Raw genomic sequence first — 16418 nt, 5'->3', positions numbered from 1 at the left:
GGTGCAGGAGTAGGCCATTCGGCCCTTCTAGCCAGCACCACCATTCACTGTGATCATGGCTGCTCATACACAATCAGTACCCCATTCCTGTCCTCTCCCCATATCCCTTGACCCTGCTATCTATAAGAGCTCTATCTAACTCTCTCCTGAATGAATCCAGAGACTTGGACTCCACTGCCTTTTGGGGCAGAGCATTCCATATATCCACCACTCTCTGGGTGAAAAAGTTTTTCCGCATCTCTGTTCTAAATGGCCTACCCCTTATTCTTAAACTGTGGCCTCTAGTTCTGGGCTCGCCCATCAGCGGGAACATGCTTCCTGCCTCCAGCGTGTCCAATCCCTTAATAATCTTATATGTTTCAATCAGATCCCCTCTCATCCTTCTAAATACCAGTGTATACAAGCCCAGTCGCTCCAATCTTTCAACATGACAGTCCCACCATTCTGGGAATTAACCTTGTGAACCTACGCTGCACTCCCTCAATAGCAAGAATGTCCTTCCTCAAATTTGGAGACCAAAACTGCACACAATACTCCAGGTGGGATCTCACCAGGGCTCTGTAGATCATAAGTTGTGATCTAGAATATGTTGGCTGAAGAAAATTCAATATTGATTTGCAAATATTAATGGAATAAATATGTAAAACAGGAAAAGAAACAGCATGAACATTAATCTTCCACCTCAAAAATATTGACATGTGCATGTTAGGCCAGATCACTTCCCTCCATGCAGCAAATGAATCTTCCAAATACTGGTAAGACCGTGAGGCATAGGAGCAGGATTAGGCTATTCGGCCCACTGAGTCTGCTCTGCCATTTCGTCATGGCTAATCCATTTTCCCTCTTAACCCCATTCTCCTGCCTTCTTCCTGTAACTGTTCATGCCCTAACTAATCAAGAACCTATCAACCTCCATCTTAAATACAGCAAATGACCTGGCCTCCACAGCCACCTGTAGCAACAAATTCCACAGATTCACCACCCTCTGGCTAAAGAAATTCCTTCTCCATCTCTACTTTAAGTGGTCATCCCTCTATTCTAAGGTTGTGCCCTCCGGGTCCTAGATCCCCATGATAGGAATGTCCTCTCCACATCCACTCTGTCGAGGCTTTTCAGTATTTGATATGTTTCAATGAGCTCCCCTTTCATTCCCAGAAACATTCTCATGAACCTCCTCTGAATTTTTCAATCTCAGCACATCCTTTCTTTGATGAGGAGTCCAAAACTGCTAATAATACTCCAAGTGAGACCTCACCAGTGCCTTGTAATGCTGAGGCTTTATATCCTTGCTCTTGTATTCTAGTCCTCTCGAAATGTACGCTAACATTGCAATTGCCTTGCTCACCACTGACTCAACCTTTAGGGAATCCTGCACAAGGACTCTTAAGTCCCTTTCTGCACGTCAGATTTTTGAATTTTCTCCTCGTTTAGAAAATAGTCTATGCTCTTAGTCCTTCTACCAAACTACATGATCATATACATCTCAACACTGCATTTCATCTGTCATTTCTTCATCCATTCTCCTAATCAAGTCCTTCTGCAGCCTGTCTGCTTCCTCAACACTACCTACCCCTCCACCTATCTGCAAACTTGGCCACAAGGCCATCAATTCCATCATCCAAAGCACTGACATTTTTTAAAAAAGTGGTCCTTCACTGACCCCTGCAGAACACCATTAGCCACTGAAAAGGCTCCCTTTATTTCCACTCTTTGCCTCCTGCCAATTAGCCAATCCTCTATCTATGCTTGTGTGGCGACCCATTTCCTGGCACATCCGAACCGACTCACAATTAGATAGCCTATGGGGGTTTGCGAGCACAGAGCTTTGGAGCCTCTGCGCCATGGGGGGCAGGTTGAGGGAGGCTTAAAAGTGAGGCTGAAGATTTCGAATAAAGTTTTTTCCTTCGACTGCAGTTACCGACTCCGTGTCGTAATTTTAGCGCTGCGTGTAGCACACCGCTACAATTGGTGACCCCGACAGTCCAAACGATTTTTGGACCAGAAATGACCGACGCCGCCTCTGTTCATGCGGTTTCGTTGAAACTGCCGGGTTTCTGGACACAGCGCCCGAACCTATGGTTCCAGCAAGCCGAAGCCCAATTCCACGTTCGCCAGATCACCTCAGAAGACACCGCTACTACTACGTGGTGAGCTCCCTCGACCAGGACACAGCGGCCCAGGTCGCGGAGTTCGTACAGTCGCCCCCGGCAGACGGCAAGTACACAGAATTCAAAGCCCTGCTCCTCAGGACTTTCGGACTCTCACGGCACGAGCGGGCTGCCCATTTACTGCACCTGGATGGCTTGGGAGACAGACCTCCATCGGCTTTAATGAATGAGATGTTGTCTCTGGCCGAGGGACACACAGGCCTCATGTTTGAGCAGGCATTCCTGGAGCAGCTGCCCGAGAACATATGACTGCTGCTGTCCGACGTGGATTTCAGTGACCCCCGGAAGGTGGCAGCCCGGGCGGACTTGCTGTGGAACGCCAAAAAGGTGAGCGGGGCGTCCATCGCACAGATCTCCCAGCCACGCTCCCGGCAGCAAACCAGTCCAGGCCCGGCCGCAGAGCCCGCCAACCCCCGGCCCAATGAACACTGGTGCTTCTACCACCAGCGGTGGGGCACAAAAGCCCGCCATTGTCGCCCGCCCTGCAAGTTCCCGGGAAACGCCAGGGCCAGCCGCTGCTGATGGCTACGGCGGCTGGCCATCGGGATAGCCTCCTGTATGTGTGGGATAGAAGGTCGGGACGCCGGTTTTTGGTCGATACTGGGGCTGAGATCAGCGTTTTACCTCCGACGAGTTACGACACCCGCAGCAGGGCACCGGGTCCCCCCCTGAGGGCCGTGAATGGCAGCACAGTAAGGACCTATGGCACCTGTCAGGTGCAGCTACAGTTCGGCTCCAGCCAGTTCACGTGGGACTTCACACTGGCCGCCGTAGCCCAACCGCTTCTGGGTGCGGATTTTTTGCGGGCTCACAGCCTACTGGTCGACCTGACCAGGAAGAGACTGGTAAACGCCGAGACCTTTCAGACGTTTTCCCTGGGTGCAGCCCAGTTGCCAGCCCCTCACCTCGGCTCCATCACGCTGTCCGACAACGACTTCACCAGGGTCCTGGCGGATTTCCCATCGGTTCTGGCACCGCAGTTCACAGCGGCCATGCCCAGGCACGGCGTACAGCACCACATCCCGACCCAGGGGCCACCCCTCCACGCCCGCGCTCGGCGGCTTCCCCCGGACAAGCTCCGACTGGCGAAGGAGGAGTTCCAGAGGATGGAGGAATTGGGGATCATCCGGCGGTCCGACAGCCCATGGGCCTCCCCCCTGCACATGGTGCCCAAAGCGACGGGGGGCTGGAGACCGTGCGGCGACTACTGCAGGCTGAACGAGGCTACCACACCGGACCGCTACCCTGTGCCGCACATTCAGGACTTTGCAGCAAACCTGCACGGCGCACGGATCTTCTCCAAGGTAGACCTCGTCCGAGGGTACCATCAAATCCCGATGCATCCTGACGACGTCCCCAAAACGGCTCTCATCACCCCGTTTGGCCTTTTCGAGTTCCTCCGCATGCCATTCGGCCTGAAGAATGCCGCACAGACGTTCCAGCGGTTAATGGACGCGGTGGGACGGGACCTGGACTTCGCGTTCATTTATTTGGATGACATCCTCATAGTCAGCAGCAGTCATCAGGAGCATCTGTCCCACCTCCGTCAACTCTGCGCCCGACTGAGTGAGTACGGTCTTACAATCAACCCCACCAAATGCCAGTTCGGACTCGATACCATTGACTTCCTGGGCTACAGGAACCCCTCTGCCCGCTAAGTTAGATGCGGTCCGCCTCTTTCCCCGACCCACCACGATCAAAGGCCTTCAGGAATTCGTAGGTATGGTCAATTCCTACCGCCGCTTCCTCCCTTCAGCTGCCCGGATCATGCGCCCCCGTTCGCCCTGATGTCGGGTCCGAGCAAGGACATTACCTGGGATGAGGAGTCCGCCGTCGCTTTCGTTCAAATGAAGGAAGCTTTGGCGAATGCCGCAATGCTAGTACATCCCAGAATGGACGCCCCTACCGCCCTCACAGTGGACGCATCTAACACGGCAGTCGGTGGGGTGCTGGAGCAACTCATCGCAGGTCGCTGGCAACCCCTGGCGTTTTTCAGCAAACACCTGCGACCACCCGAGCTCAAATACAGTGCTTTCGACCGGGAACTGTTGGCGCTCTACCTGGCAATCCGGCATTTCAGGTACTTCCTAGAAGGTCGGCCCTTCACCGCGTTCACGGACCACAAACTGCTTACCTTTGCGTTTACGAAAGTGTCCGACCCCTGGTCGTCCCGCCAGCAACGCCACCTGTCCTACATCTCTGAATACACGACGGATGTCCGGCACGTCTCGGGTAAGGACAATGTCGTGGCGGATGCGCTCTCTCGCCCTACCGTTCATGCCCTTTCCCAAGGGGTAGACTTTGAGGCACTGGCAGAGGCGCAGCAGGCGGATGAGGAGATTCCGAGTTACAGAACCGCAGTCTCCGGTTTGCAGCTCCAGGACCTCCCCGTGGGCCCGGGTGAGAGGACCCTACTCTGTGACGTCGCCACCGGCCAGCCCCGTCCCGTTGTCCCAACAGCCTGGTGGCGCCGCGTTTTCGACTCCATTCATAACTTGGCACATCCCTCCATCCGGACAGTTGTCCGGATGGTTTCCAGCAGGTTCGTTTGGCACGGACTCCTCAAACAGGTCAGTGAATGGGCCAAAACGTACATGCACTGCCAGACGGCCAAGGTGCAGCGGCACACCAAAGCCCCACCGCAGCAGTTCCATCCCGCCCACCGGCGTTTCGACCACATTCATGTGGATATTGTGGGCCCCCTGCCAGTGTCGCGCGGAGCGCGGCACCTCCTGACTATTGTGGACCGGTTCACAAGATGGCCAGAGGCGGTCCCGCTCACCGACACCACCTCCGAATCTTGCGCCCGAGCCCTGATCGCCACCTGGATATCTCGCTTTGGTGTACCAGCCCACATTGCCTCCGACAGAGGCGCCCAGTTCACCTCCAGCCTGTGGTCAGCTATGGCCTTTTGGGGACTCAGCTGCACCACACCACTGCCTACCACCCACAGTCGAACGGGCTAGTGGAGCGTTTCCACCGTCACCTGAAGTCGGCCCTCATGGCCCGCCTGCGAGGAGCCAACTGGACGGACGAGCTTCCCTGGGTCCTACTCGGCATCCGCACAGCGCCCAAGGACGACCTGCACGCCTCGTCGGCCGAGTTGGTATACGGCACGCCCCTGGTCGTCCCCGGGGAGTTCCTACCAGCCCCAAGGGGGCAAGAGGAAGATCCCGCAGCAGTCCTGGACAGACTACGCGAGAAGCTCGGTAACCTGGCCCCCATACCCACTTCACAGCACGGGCGGCACCTGACCTGCGTACCCAAAGACCTACAGAACTGTAAGTTTGTGTTTGTACGAAGGGGCGGGCAGCGGCCATACGAGGGGCCGTTTATGGTGCTCCGGAACAACGGGTCCACGTTCGTGCTGGACGTTGGGGGGAAAGAGGAGGTTTTCACGGTGGACCGCCTCAAACCAGCCCATGTGTACCTGGCGCAACCGGCCGAGTTTCCGGCACCTCGGCGCAGAGGCCGACCTCCCAAGCAGGTTCTGGCCCAGACTGTGGACATTGGGGGGTGTATCGCCAGTTCTGGGGGGGGGTTATGTGGCGACCCATTTCCTGGCACATCCGAACCGACTCACAATTAGATAGCCTACGGGGGTTTGCGAGCACAGAGCTTTGGAGCCTCTGCGCCACGGGGGGCAGGTTGAGGGAGGCTTAAAAGTGAGGCTGAAGATTTCGAATAAAGTTTTTTCCTTCGACTGCAGTTACCGACTCCGTGTCGTAATTTTAGCGCTGCATGTAGCACACCGCTACACTTGTATCTTTTCTGTAATACCATAGCTCTTACCTTGTATGTGGCACCTTGGCAAAGATCTTCTGAAAATCCAAGTACACAACATCCACTGATTCTCTGGTGTCTAACCTGCTTATAATTTCCTCAAAAATTTCCAACGGATTTGTCAGGCAAGATTTTCCCTTGAGGAAACCATGTTGACTACGTCCTAGTTTATCATGCGCCTCCAAGTACCCTGAAACCTCATCCTTAAAAATAAAAAAATAAATAATCAACTCCAACATTTTCCTAACCATTGAGGTCAGGCTATAATTTCCTTTCTTCTGTCTCCCTACCTTCTTGAAGAATGGAGTGACATTTGCAGTTTTCCAGTCCTTTGGAACCATGCCAGAATCTAGTGATTCTTGAAAGATCATTTCGAATGCCTTGACAAACCCTCCAGCTACCTCTATCAGAACCCTGAGGTGCAGTCCGTCTGGTCTAGCTGACTTACCTTCCTTCAGACCTTTCAGCTTCCCAAGCACTTTCTCCCCAGTAATAGCAATTGCACTCACTTCTACCCCTGACACTCTTGAAATTCCAACATTGTGCTAGTGTCTTCCACAGTGAGGACTGATGCAAAATATTTATTCAGTTCACCTGCCATTTCCTTGTCCCCCATTACTACCTCTCCAGCATCATTTTCCAGCAGCCTGATATCTACTCTCACCTTTCTTTTTATATATCTGATAAATCGTTTGGTATCCTCTTTGATATTTTTGGCTAATTTATCTTCTTATTTCATTTTTTCCCTCCTTATGGCTTTATTAGTTGTATTATATTGGGAAGCTTTTAAAAACCAATCCTCTAACTTCCCACTAATTTTTGCTCTATTATATGCTTTCTCTTTTGCTTTATGCTGTCTTTGACTTTCCTTGTCAGCTACGGTTGCTTCCTGGTTGCCTTTAGAATACTACTACCTTTTCTGATGTAAATGAAGTACTTAACATTAAAACTCAGGACTGGGGGTTATGTCCTTTACATTAAAAATTTTGATATTGGCTGTTCTATTCAAATCTTTATGTTCTGATCAGCAGAAGGTTGCAATAAGCAGTTTCTGAAGTTCAGAGCATTTTGAGTAGAGCCTTAATGCACAAGAATCTGAATTTTGAGTTCAATATCCGTCACCCCTCATCTTGCTCCCTAGCTGATTCATACAGAATTCATCCTCAAGTTTCTGAGTAATTCTTCCTTCATAATAGTTCATGATTTCCTTTGTTTTGCCTTCTGATTTTAAAACATATGGATGAGGAAGAATCTCTTAAGTGAGAGAGTGATGAATCTGTGGAATTTATTGCCACGTACATCTGTGGAGGGTAAGTCATTGAGTAACTTTAAAGTGGACGTTGATAGGTTCTTGATTAGTCAGGGTGTCAAAGGTTATGGAGCGAAAGCAGCAGAATAGGGTTGAAAGGGATAATAAATCAGCTATGATCAAATGGTGGAGCAGACTCAATGGTCCAAATGGCCTAATTCTTCTCTTGTGTCTTATGGTGTTAAACATCCCCATGACTTGATACTATTTTTGAAAGTGTAATTCAGATTTCAAAAGCTGAACATTGTGATCTCATACATGACCTGTGAGTGACTTCAGTAGACTAAGCAGTATAATCTGATTGTCATTTGTTCAGCTGTAGACTTTGTAATTAGCTTCCTACAGGCAAGCCAAGAAAGAACCTGATTCTGGTTACAAAGCAATGATGCTTAAGATACTTATTCTCAGAAATATTAGTCACCTAAAACTCAATTTTACTTGAAAGTTAATTTTTTTCTATTTAATTTGTGACAATGTGTTCTGAGAATAGTGAGTATTTAATTTCTAAGGATGCATCAATACTGACAGGAGTGGAAGGAAAGACTAGAAGGTATTTTAGTTTTTAAAAGCTGTCTTCAAACTGTGATTAGTTTAGTTACCAAACATAATTCTCTCTGCTAGAAATCAAGGCCTTGTGTGTGCATCCCATCCTTGCTGAGCGGATCATCTCGATGCTGAATTACTTTCTTCAGCACTTAGTGGGGCCTAAAATGGGTGCCCTGAAAGTCAAGGATTTCAGTGAATTTGACTTTAAGCCTCAACAGTTGGTGTCTGATATTTGCACCATCTACTTGAACTTGGGGTAAGTGACAACAGTTCAACAAAATGTAGATCAGTTTCATAGAATACCTCGAGTCTGAGTCTCAGAATTGGAATATTCCAGTTTAATACTTGATTACTGAAGACTCAAGATATATTATCACTAAGAATGCTGTAAAATAGACAGTATCCCCAGTCCCTTCAAGTTGTTGTAGTAATTAGCATCCAAGACCGTGGAAAGTAGAATACTAATTTCCCCCTTGTTTTTCCTCCCATTTAAAGTTAATACATATATCCTTTGCCAGTTACAGCATTTGATCTCCCATGTGCAATTTGTGCACCATTTTAACATAAATATTCTTTACTCTTCTAATTTTAAATTAGACAGGCAAGGATTTCAGTTTATGTGGAAAATATAGTGCGTCAAAAAGACCACAGAAAAGAAATTCAACTCAATTGAGCAGGTCGCTGATCTTTAATCTCTACAGGGTCTTTAAAGTCTGGTTTATTCTATACACAAGGACATTTGTATGTACAGGTGCAATGAAGAACTTAAGTGCAGCAACACCCCAGGCACATAATATAGAAGCAGCATTCACAAGCAAAGCAAATTAACCATCAATTATACACAATTTTTATAAGAAAACAAAGTCCATTTTGTGCAAAGTGGTCAATCTGTTGCTGAACACTAGTGATTAGGATTTTGCTGGTTGGGTCAGGAACTGGATGTTTGAAGTGAAGGGAAATAACTATTCTTGAATCTAATTAGGACTTAAGGTTTCTAATCTTTCTGCCCAATGGTAGCAGTGAGAAGATAGCATGGCCCAACTGGCTGGTGGGGATCTTTGATAATTAATGATACAGAGTGTTTGATTGCTCTGGGCCTGTATTTGTTGGAGTTTTGAAAAATGAGGGGAATTGTCATTGAAACCTACTGAATCTTAAAAGGCGTAGATAAGAGTGGAGGTAAAGAAGATGTTTCCAGTGGTGTGAGAGCCTGGGACCAGAGGGCACAGTCTGACTAGAAGGACGTCCCTTTAGAGCAGGGGTGAGGAATTTCTGTAGCCATATGGTAGTGAATCTGGAATTCATTGCCACCGACATCTGTGGAAGCCAAGTCATTAGGTATATTTAAAGTGGAACTTAATAGGTTTTTGATTAGTAAAGGTGTCAAAGATTATGGAGGGGGAGGCAAGAAAATGGGGTTGAGAGGGAAATTAAATCAGCCATGATTGAATGGCAGAGCAAACTCGATGAGCTGAATGACCCAATTCTTTTGCTATGTCTTATGAATGTTGCCTTTTGATGTAGTGCCTCCTGTAGGTATTATTGGTGGTCAGGAGGGAGGTGCCCGTGATATATTGGCCAGAGATCATTACTCTCTGCAGCTTTTTATGTTCCTGCCATAACAGTTGCTGTACCAGGCCTTGATGCAACCAGTCAAGATATTTTCAACAGTACATCTGTAAGAATTTTGTTAGCATTCCATGACAAACTGAGCCCCCCCTTAACTTCCAAAGAAGGTAAAACTACGGGCACACTTACGATTGCGTAATTATCCAGTATAAAGTGAGTATAGGAACAAAGTAGTATGAATGTATTCAAGTACATGATCTTCATTTGAATCAACTTCTTCCTCAAGAAGAGATAGTATATGTGACATCAATGGGATTTTTGTTTGGTTTTCACCTTCATTCTGATCATGGGATTTCCTTGGTTTAAATGGACTAACTTGCATCCCTTAATCCATGTCTGAATTTAGTTTTAATATTTTCTCAAACATGCAGTTAAAATGTGTTTTTAACTTTCCCTTGATATTTGGATCAAAACCAAACAACTTGTTTAAAAATGTTTGGTCACCTTAGTTTATAATTGTTAATTCTCCTTCTCTTGCTCCTTCAGAGCAAAGGATGATTTCTGTGCTACAGTACCAAAGGATGGGCGCTCCTATTCCCCTATGCTATTTGCACAGACGGTGAGAGTATTGAAAAAGATCAACAAGCCTGGCAACATGATCATGGCATTCAGTGAACTTGCTGATAAAATAAAGGTCAGTATGTCATGTGTTTAATCAAGTGGTTTAATTAGACACAAAGGTACTGTCTCTGGTGACTGCAGAGACTTTGCGATCACGATGATTGAAATAGCATTACAATAGCAGTTGAGCATACCACCTAACAAGATGATGATGTTTTAGATGTTTTTTGATTGTTATGCATTCATAGTGAACTGTCTTACAATATGTTGATACAGGAAACTGAACATTGTAAAGGTATTCACTGGGATGGCTCCAAGTTGCATTGGATGTTGCTTGGGCATAGAATGAACTAGTAAGTGAAAGGAAATAGACGATAATCCATATCTCGCTGAGATGTTAGCTTGAGAATAAAGGAAAACAATGTGAGTTAGCGGAGATACTGAAATAGAATTGCAACACCATACACTTGTCTTCTTAAGCCTGGGTTTTAAAATTATGGACGTCTATAGATTGTGGACATCTAACTTCAATTTGAAGTTAGATGGGAAGTTGTTGTGTATGGACAGAAGGATTGTTAATTTGTGATTTAGCTCAGTGCATAATGACATGAAACTTAATCTTATGACTAGGGTGTCTTTACTATTAATGTGGTAAAGCTAAAAGTGGGGAGAATGCCCTTCCTAATGGATATCAATTTCAACACTTCAACTCTGACATGTATATTTTTATTTACTAACTATAATTGCAGCATTAAAGAAATCAAAGCAGGCCTTCAATTTAGTTTTAGTTTTTAGACATGTTACAGTGCTGTATATCTAAATAAAATAAAGAAAACTAATAGCTAAGATTTCTGCAAAACAATATAGTTCAGTAATTTGGTGATAAAATGAAAACACACAGGTGGCTGCTTTACTTTGAGATGCTAGCTGTGATATCTCACGTGTTTATTAAAATTAGCTCCAATAAATAGTGTAACATGCCAGTAATCCAAAGTAAGCTTTAGTCTTTCCTGTTATATGGACATCCATATAACCATATAACATTTACAGCACGGAAACAGGCCGTCTTGGCCCTTCTAGTCCGTGCCGAATGCTTACTCTCACCTAGTCCCACTGACCTGCACTCAGCCCATAACCCTCCATTCCTTTCCTGTCCATATACCAATCCAGAAGCTACGTCATTGCTGAGCCAGTAAATGTGATGGCTCAACAAAATGCTACTTGAATTAAAATAGTTCAGTTAGTTTCTGTGGAACTAATCTCCAGATTAATCTGTTAATTTGTGAATTAGAATTATGGAGGGCCCTGTGAACGGAATTCCATAGGGATTCCTATATCATGGCTGTAATCTGATATGCGCTGCGTAAATTGGTGATAGCCTCTTCTTGGCAACAGTCTTCTCTCCATGAAATTATAACAATCAGGTGATTCTGGAAATCAGAAATAGGAAGTGCTCTGCATGGTCAGCAGGTCAGGCAGCATCTGTGGAAAGAGGAATCTGTTAAGTTGAAAAAACCAAATGCAGATTGGGTGACTAGTTTGCAAAGTACTTGCATTCAATCTGCAGAGGTAACCCTCTGGCTTGCCTGCCACTTTAATTCACCACCACAGTGTGACTTTTCTATATGAGACCCCCCCCCCCCCCATAGGTTCATAATTTGCTTAGTTTATTGTCATGTCAAAACCTGGGCCTCTGTACCTCTCTCTGTAATTGGATCCGCAACTCCCTAACCAGAAGACCACAATCTGTGCGGATTGGTGATAGCACCTCAGGGGTGTGTGCTTAGCCCTATACACATGACTGTGTGGCTAGGCATAGCTCAGATACCATCTAAATTTGGTGACGACACAACCATTGTTGGAAGAATCTCAGGTGGTGATGAGAGAGCATACAGGAGTGAGATATGCCAACTAGTGGAGTGGTGCTGCAGCAACAACCCCACACACTCAATGTCAGTAGACAAAAGAGCTGATTGTGGACTTCAGGAAGGGTAAAACGAAGGAATACGTATCAATCCTCAGAGGAATCGGAAGTGGAGAGAGTGAGCAGTTTCAAGTTCCTGGGTGTCAAGATCTCTGAGGATCTAACCTGGTCCCAACATATTGATGTAGTTATAAAGAAGGCAAGACAGTGGCTATACTTCGTTAGGAGTTTGAAGAGACTTGGCATATCAACAAATACACTCAAAAACTTCTATAGATGTACTGTGGAAAGCATTCTGACAGGCTGCATCACTGTCTGGTATGGGGGGCTACTGCACAGGACCGAAATAAGCTCCATCTTGGGTACTAGCCTACAGGGAGACATCTTCAGGGAGCGGTGTCTGAGAAGGCAGTGTCCATTATTAGGGACCTCCAGCACCCAGGGCATGTCCTTTTCTTACTGCTACCATCAGGTAGAAGGTCCAGAAGCCTGAAGGCAAACACTCAGGGATTCAGGAACAATTTCTTACCCTCTGCCATCCGATTCCTAAATGGACATTGAACCCTCGGACACTACCTCACTTTTTTAAAATATACAATACTTCTGTTTATTGCACGGTTTATAATCTATATATATATATATATATAATCTATACATATACATGTACATATACTGTAATTGATTTACTTGTTTATTTTTTAGTTTATTTTTCTCTTCTATATTATGTATTGCATTGAACTGCTGGTGCTAAGTTAACAATTTTCACATCACATGCTGATGATGATAATAAGCCGGATTCGGATTCTGAATGCTAATGTATAATGAAATTCCTTTCTTGCGTGAAACTCATTGTAAACAATATACATGGTGACTCGTGCAAAGATTGTAATGCAATCTGATACAATGAAGCCCAAGATAAGTTTAAGAAACAACAGTTCATCTGGTCTGGGCACAGACTCCATATTGAATTTGCCAACTTTAGGTATTTTTTTTATCCGTATTAGTCATCCATCTATAATTTTAGCTGTTTTCTCTTTCCAAAAGTACAATCTAGCTCAGGGGTGGGCAAACTTTTTGACTTGAGGGCCACAAAGGGTTCTAAAATTTGACAGGGGGGCCAGACCAGGAGCAGATGGACGGAGTGTTTTGGTAATACACCTCAGAAGAGAAAATAAAATATCATGGGATATGTAGAAAACATGTGCTTTAATTTCAATTGAAAATGAACAAATGCATTACAACAAAATATCTGTCTTTGAAGTCCCATGGTATTTACCTATTTATTGAAATGACTTTTAAAACACTGAAAATTAAATGAATAAAATACAGCTTTTTTTAATAGTAACAGTTATTATTTTAAAGCACTGAAAATTCTGTTATACTTCAAGATATTATCATCATCACTCTCCTCCTGACTGTCTTTATTTCAAAAATGGTAGGAGATGCAGGTCTACTTGTCCTGCTCCTTCTTATTCAATTGTCCCCTGTGCCAAAACTCAACAACGACCCGCACAATGACAAAGCAGGGAGAGCGCGCCGGTATGCGGAGCTCTGTGCTCGCAAATCCCCGCAGGCTATCTCTCTTAGCCGGAACGCTGGCTAATTGTGAGCCGGTTCGGATGTGCCAGGAAATGGGTCGCCACAAGGTCACAAAGTAAAGCGCAAATGTGGAGTAATACGCTGCACCTCAACAAAGGTCAATGTATATAGAGTGCGTCATCTATTGGGAAAACGCCAGAATTGCGGGGAAAAAACGTTAACAAGGTTTATTAATATAATTTCATTAAGTTCTGTGGGCTGGATTAAAAAGCATATGGCCCGCGGGCCGTAGTTTGCCCATGCCTGATCTAGCTCATTGGGCATGTCCCATGGCCTTGCTGTTAACTGCACATGACATGAGCATAAACTATTTCAAATGCCTCATTAACCCATTTGGTTTCATCAAGAGATATTCCCCTTGTTCCACCCACTTCTTTTTCCCATTATTGCATCTGAAAACTATCTTCCTTTCTCTTTGCCAATTCTGATAAATGGTCTTGGATTGAAACATTAACTCTGTTTTACTCTTTCCTGCAGATGCTACCTGCCCTTTTAAGCATTTACATTTTTTTCTATTGTTATTTAAGCCTTTGTTTAATGTCTTGTCTGCCACTCCAGTATTGTTAAGTTTAGGGATGTTCCCTTTTGCTATGGCGTCATTCTTCACCACAATAACATTCATCTGCTAATCAGTCCCTTGCAGACCTACAACAGCAGGAAGAGGAGATATTTGTAGATGCACCGGATGAATTCCTTGACCCAATAATGAGCACACTGATGACTGATCCAGTTTTGCTGCCCTCCTCTCGGGTGACAGTTGATAGATCAACTATAGCTAGGCACCTCCTCAGGTAAGCAATTTATTTTCACAGTCCAGATTTGATAATTGTATTTTCAAGGATGAATTTCATTTCCATTCTCTGTTTCTCCTGTTATGTGTGTTTTTTTTCCCTTTCAGTGACCAAACAGATCCGTTCAATCGTAGCCCACTCACAATGGATCAGATCAAACCAAATTCAGAAATAAGAGAGAAAATTCAGCAGTGGCTGGCTGAAAGGAAACGACAAAAGGATCAAAATGGGCAGATTTAGAATGATAAAGCAAGAAGATAATTGGCATGCATAGTTATGGGACATTTACTGCTGACTATACCTGCCTATCGTACCAGGACTATCCAGGGATTATACCTTAATGGCATATCTTAATCCAACTTCACAATCCTTGTTTAGTACAAATCAATTTAGTGAATGTTCTTCTTATAACTGTGCAAGAGTTTGGCCCAGCACAGTTTCACTTTTGCTCTTAAGCAGCCAACTGCCAGCTTTAGCAAATAGTATCCAGTGTTTTCCTTATGAGTTGGCTGACTGTAAATCAGTACTTGCAGAGGACCTTAACATAAGTTAAATGAGTGATGAGTTCATGACTAACAAAATGGCTGCTTGAGTTGGTGTTTTTAATGAAATTGAAATTATGCTTTGCTATTATAAACAAGCGTTATTTGTGCTGTTGTGAAATTCCTTTTCCATTTGTTTCAATGGGCCTGTTAACTTATTCTGTGGGAGTAGAGATTCTACTTAAATAGCCCAAAAAGAAATGTGATGGCTACTGCAGCACAACATTAGTCCCAAGATTGTGTATTTATTTCTCTGTAACTTATCAGAATCACTTTTCTTTAAACTTTAACTGGATACTTGCTTTTCCAGCTAGAAGGGGATGTAAAGTGGGAAGAAGCAACTAATAGTAATGCACCTATATTGGTGAAGTTGGTCTGTATAATCATCATGTCTCAAGACTAGTAGTATATTTTCTGTAATAAATAAATAATCTACAAAGAGGTGGGGTAATCCCTAACATGTTTAAATTGTTTAGGGAAAAATATGAACTGGTGCTACATCTGTCATGCCAGGAATTGCATTGAGGAACATCTGAAAATTCCTTTTATGATGTTCATGGTGCCAGAGGTGCGGTTGAATCCCTCCAAACATTGGTGTGTTTCAGTGCATCTGCAAGTATTGTACACTGGGAACCCTACCCCATAACTGCAAAGAAAATATTATAATTTTATCCACGTTTAGTGTACAGAACAGATCACCTATATTAGGAAGTTAATGTTAATGTACAGAATGCTCAATTTAAGAAAAACATCAATAGCTCTACTCCCAGGCAAATGAACCCAATGATATCTGAAATTATGTAATGTTCTTCTTTTTTCCCCCCCACTCCGCCCACCCCCTGGCAACACACTCATTTGTTAAGCCAGATATTGTAGAAGGAAACTTTAAGCACTTGAATTGGCCTTTGGCAGCTTAATAAAAATATTTCCATTGTATGATGCCTTTTCTCTCAAAGTCCGCAACATAGAGAAATGGCTTATTCTGCTTAAATAAATTTCAACAGTTTTCTACTAGGAATTGCTGTCCATGAGCAAGGTAATGATTTATTTTGAAGATTCCTGTACTTTCTCTTCATTCTTCCAACTCATTTGCCTAAAAGATTGAGTTTATCATTAATTGCTTATTTCCAAGTCATTAGTTGACACTTAGGCCTATTTCCTTAATGAGAGTGAATACTGGTTATGCAAGCTTATATTAGGATAAATGAACATTACCTAAATTATACAGGATTAATGCAAAAAAAATGCCAACTGAGATATGGATGTCCAAGTTTATGGAAACATTTCCAGCCAAATTCAGGTTTATGGTTGTTATTCACCAACGCAACTGTCGCCCTTGAGCGGTGAATCTAAATGAATGGTGAAAGTTATTTAATGTATTAAGTATTATTTGTATTTTAAGTGTTAGAGATTTGTGGCATAAGAATAGCACAAAATAATGTTTTTTAAAATGTTTGTGTATCTACTAGTTCTGGGTGGTGGTGTGCAGTGACGAGCTCAAGTTGATGTTCATCCTGCAGGTTTTGGTGCTCTGGCTTTGCTTTGATCATTTGATTTTATACTTCT

At 44.5% G+C, this 16418-nt stretch overlaps 1 protein-coding gene across 5 annotated transcripts in view; it reads left to right on the top strand.

Moving 5' to 3' along the window:
• The window catches only part of ube4a (ubiquitination factor E4A (UFD2 homolog, yeast)), an 81135-nt gene extending 65349 nt beyond the window's left edge, over positions 1-15786 (top strand). For all 5 annotated transcript variants that reach the window (XM_059956892.1, XM_059956890.1, XM_059956891.1 and 2 more), the window contains 4 exons: positions 7882-8062; positions 9922-10069; positions 14153-14310; positions 14418-15786. In XM_059956892.1, the coding sequence (XP_059812875.1) occupies positions 7882-8062; positions 9922-10069; positions 14153-14310; positions 14418-14550 (620 nt within the window). In that variant the 3' untranslated portion in view covers positions 14551-15786. The remainder of the gene's footprint in view (positions 1-7881; positions 8063-9921; positions 10070-14152; positions 14311-14417) is intronic.
• The last annotated feature ends 632 nt before the right edge of the window (positions 15787-16418 follow it).

Source organism: Hypanus sabinus, chromosome X2, assembly GCF_030144855.1.
Source record: "Hypanus sabinus isolate sHypSab1 chromosome X2, sHypSab1.hap1, whole genome shotgun sequence".
Classification (NCBI taxonomy): domain Eukaryota; kingdom Metazoa; phylum Chordata; class Chondrichthyes; order Myliobatiformes; family Dasyatidae; genus Hypanus; species Hypanus sabinus.
This window is presented reverse-complemented; position numbering and strand designations above follow the sequence as displayed.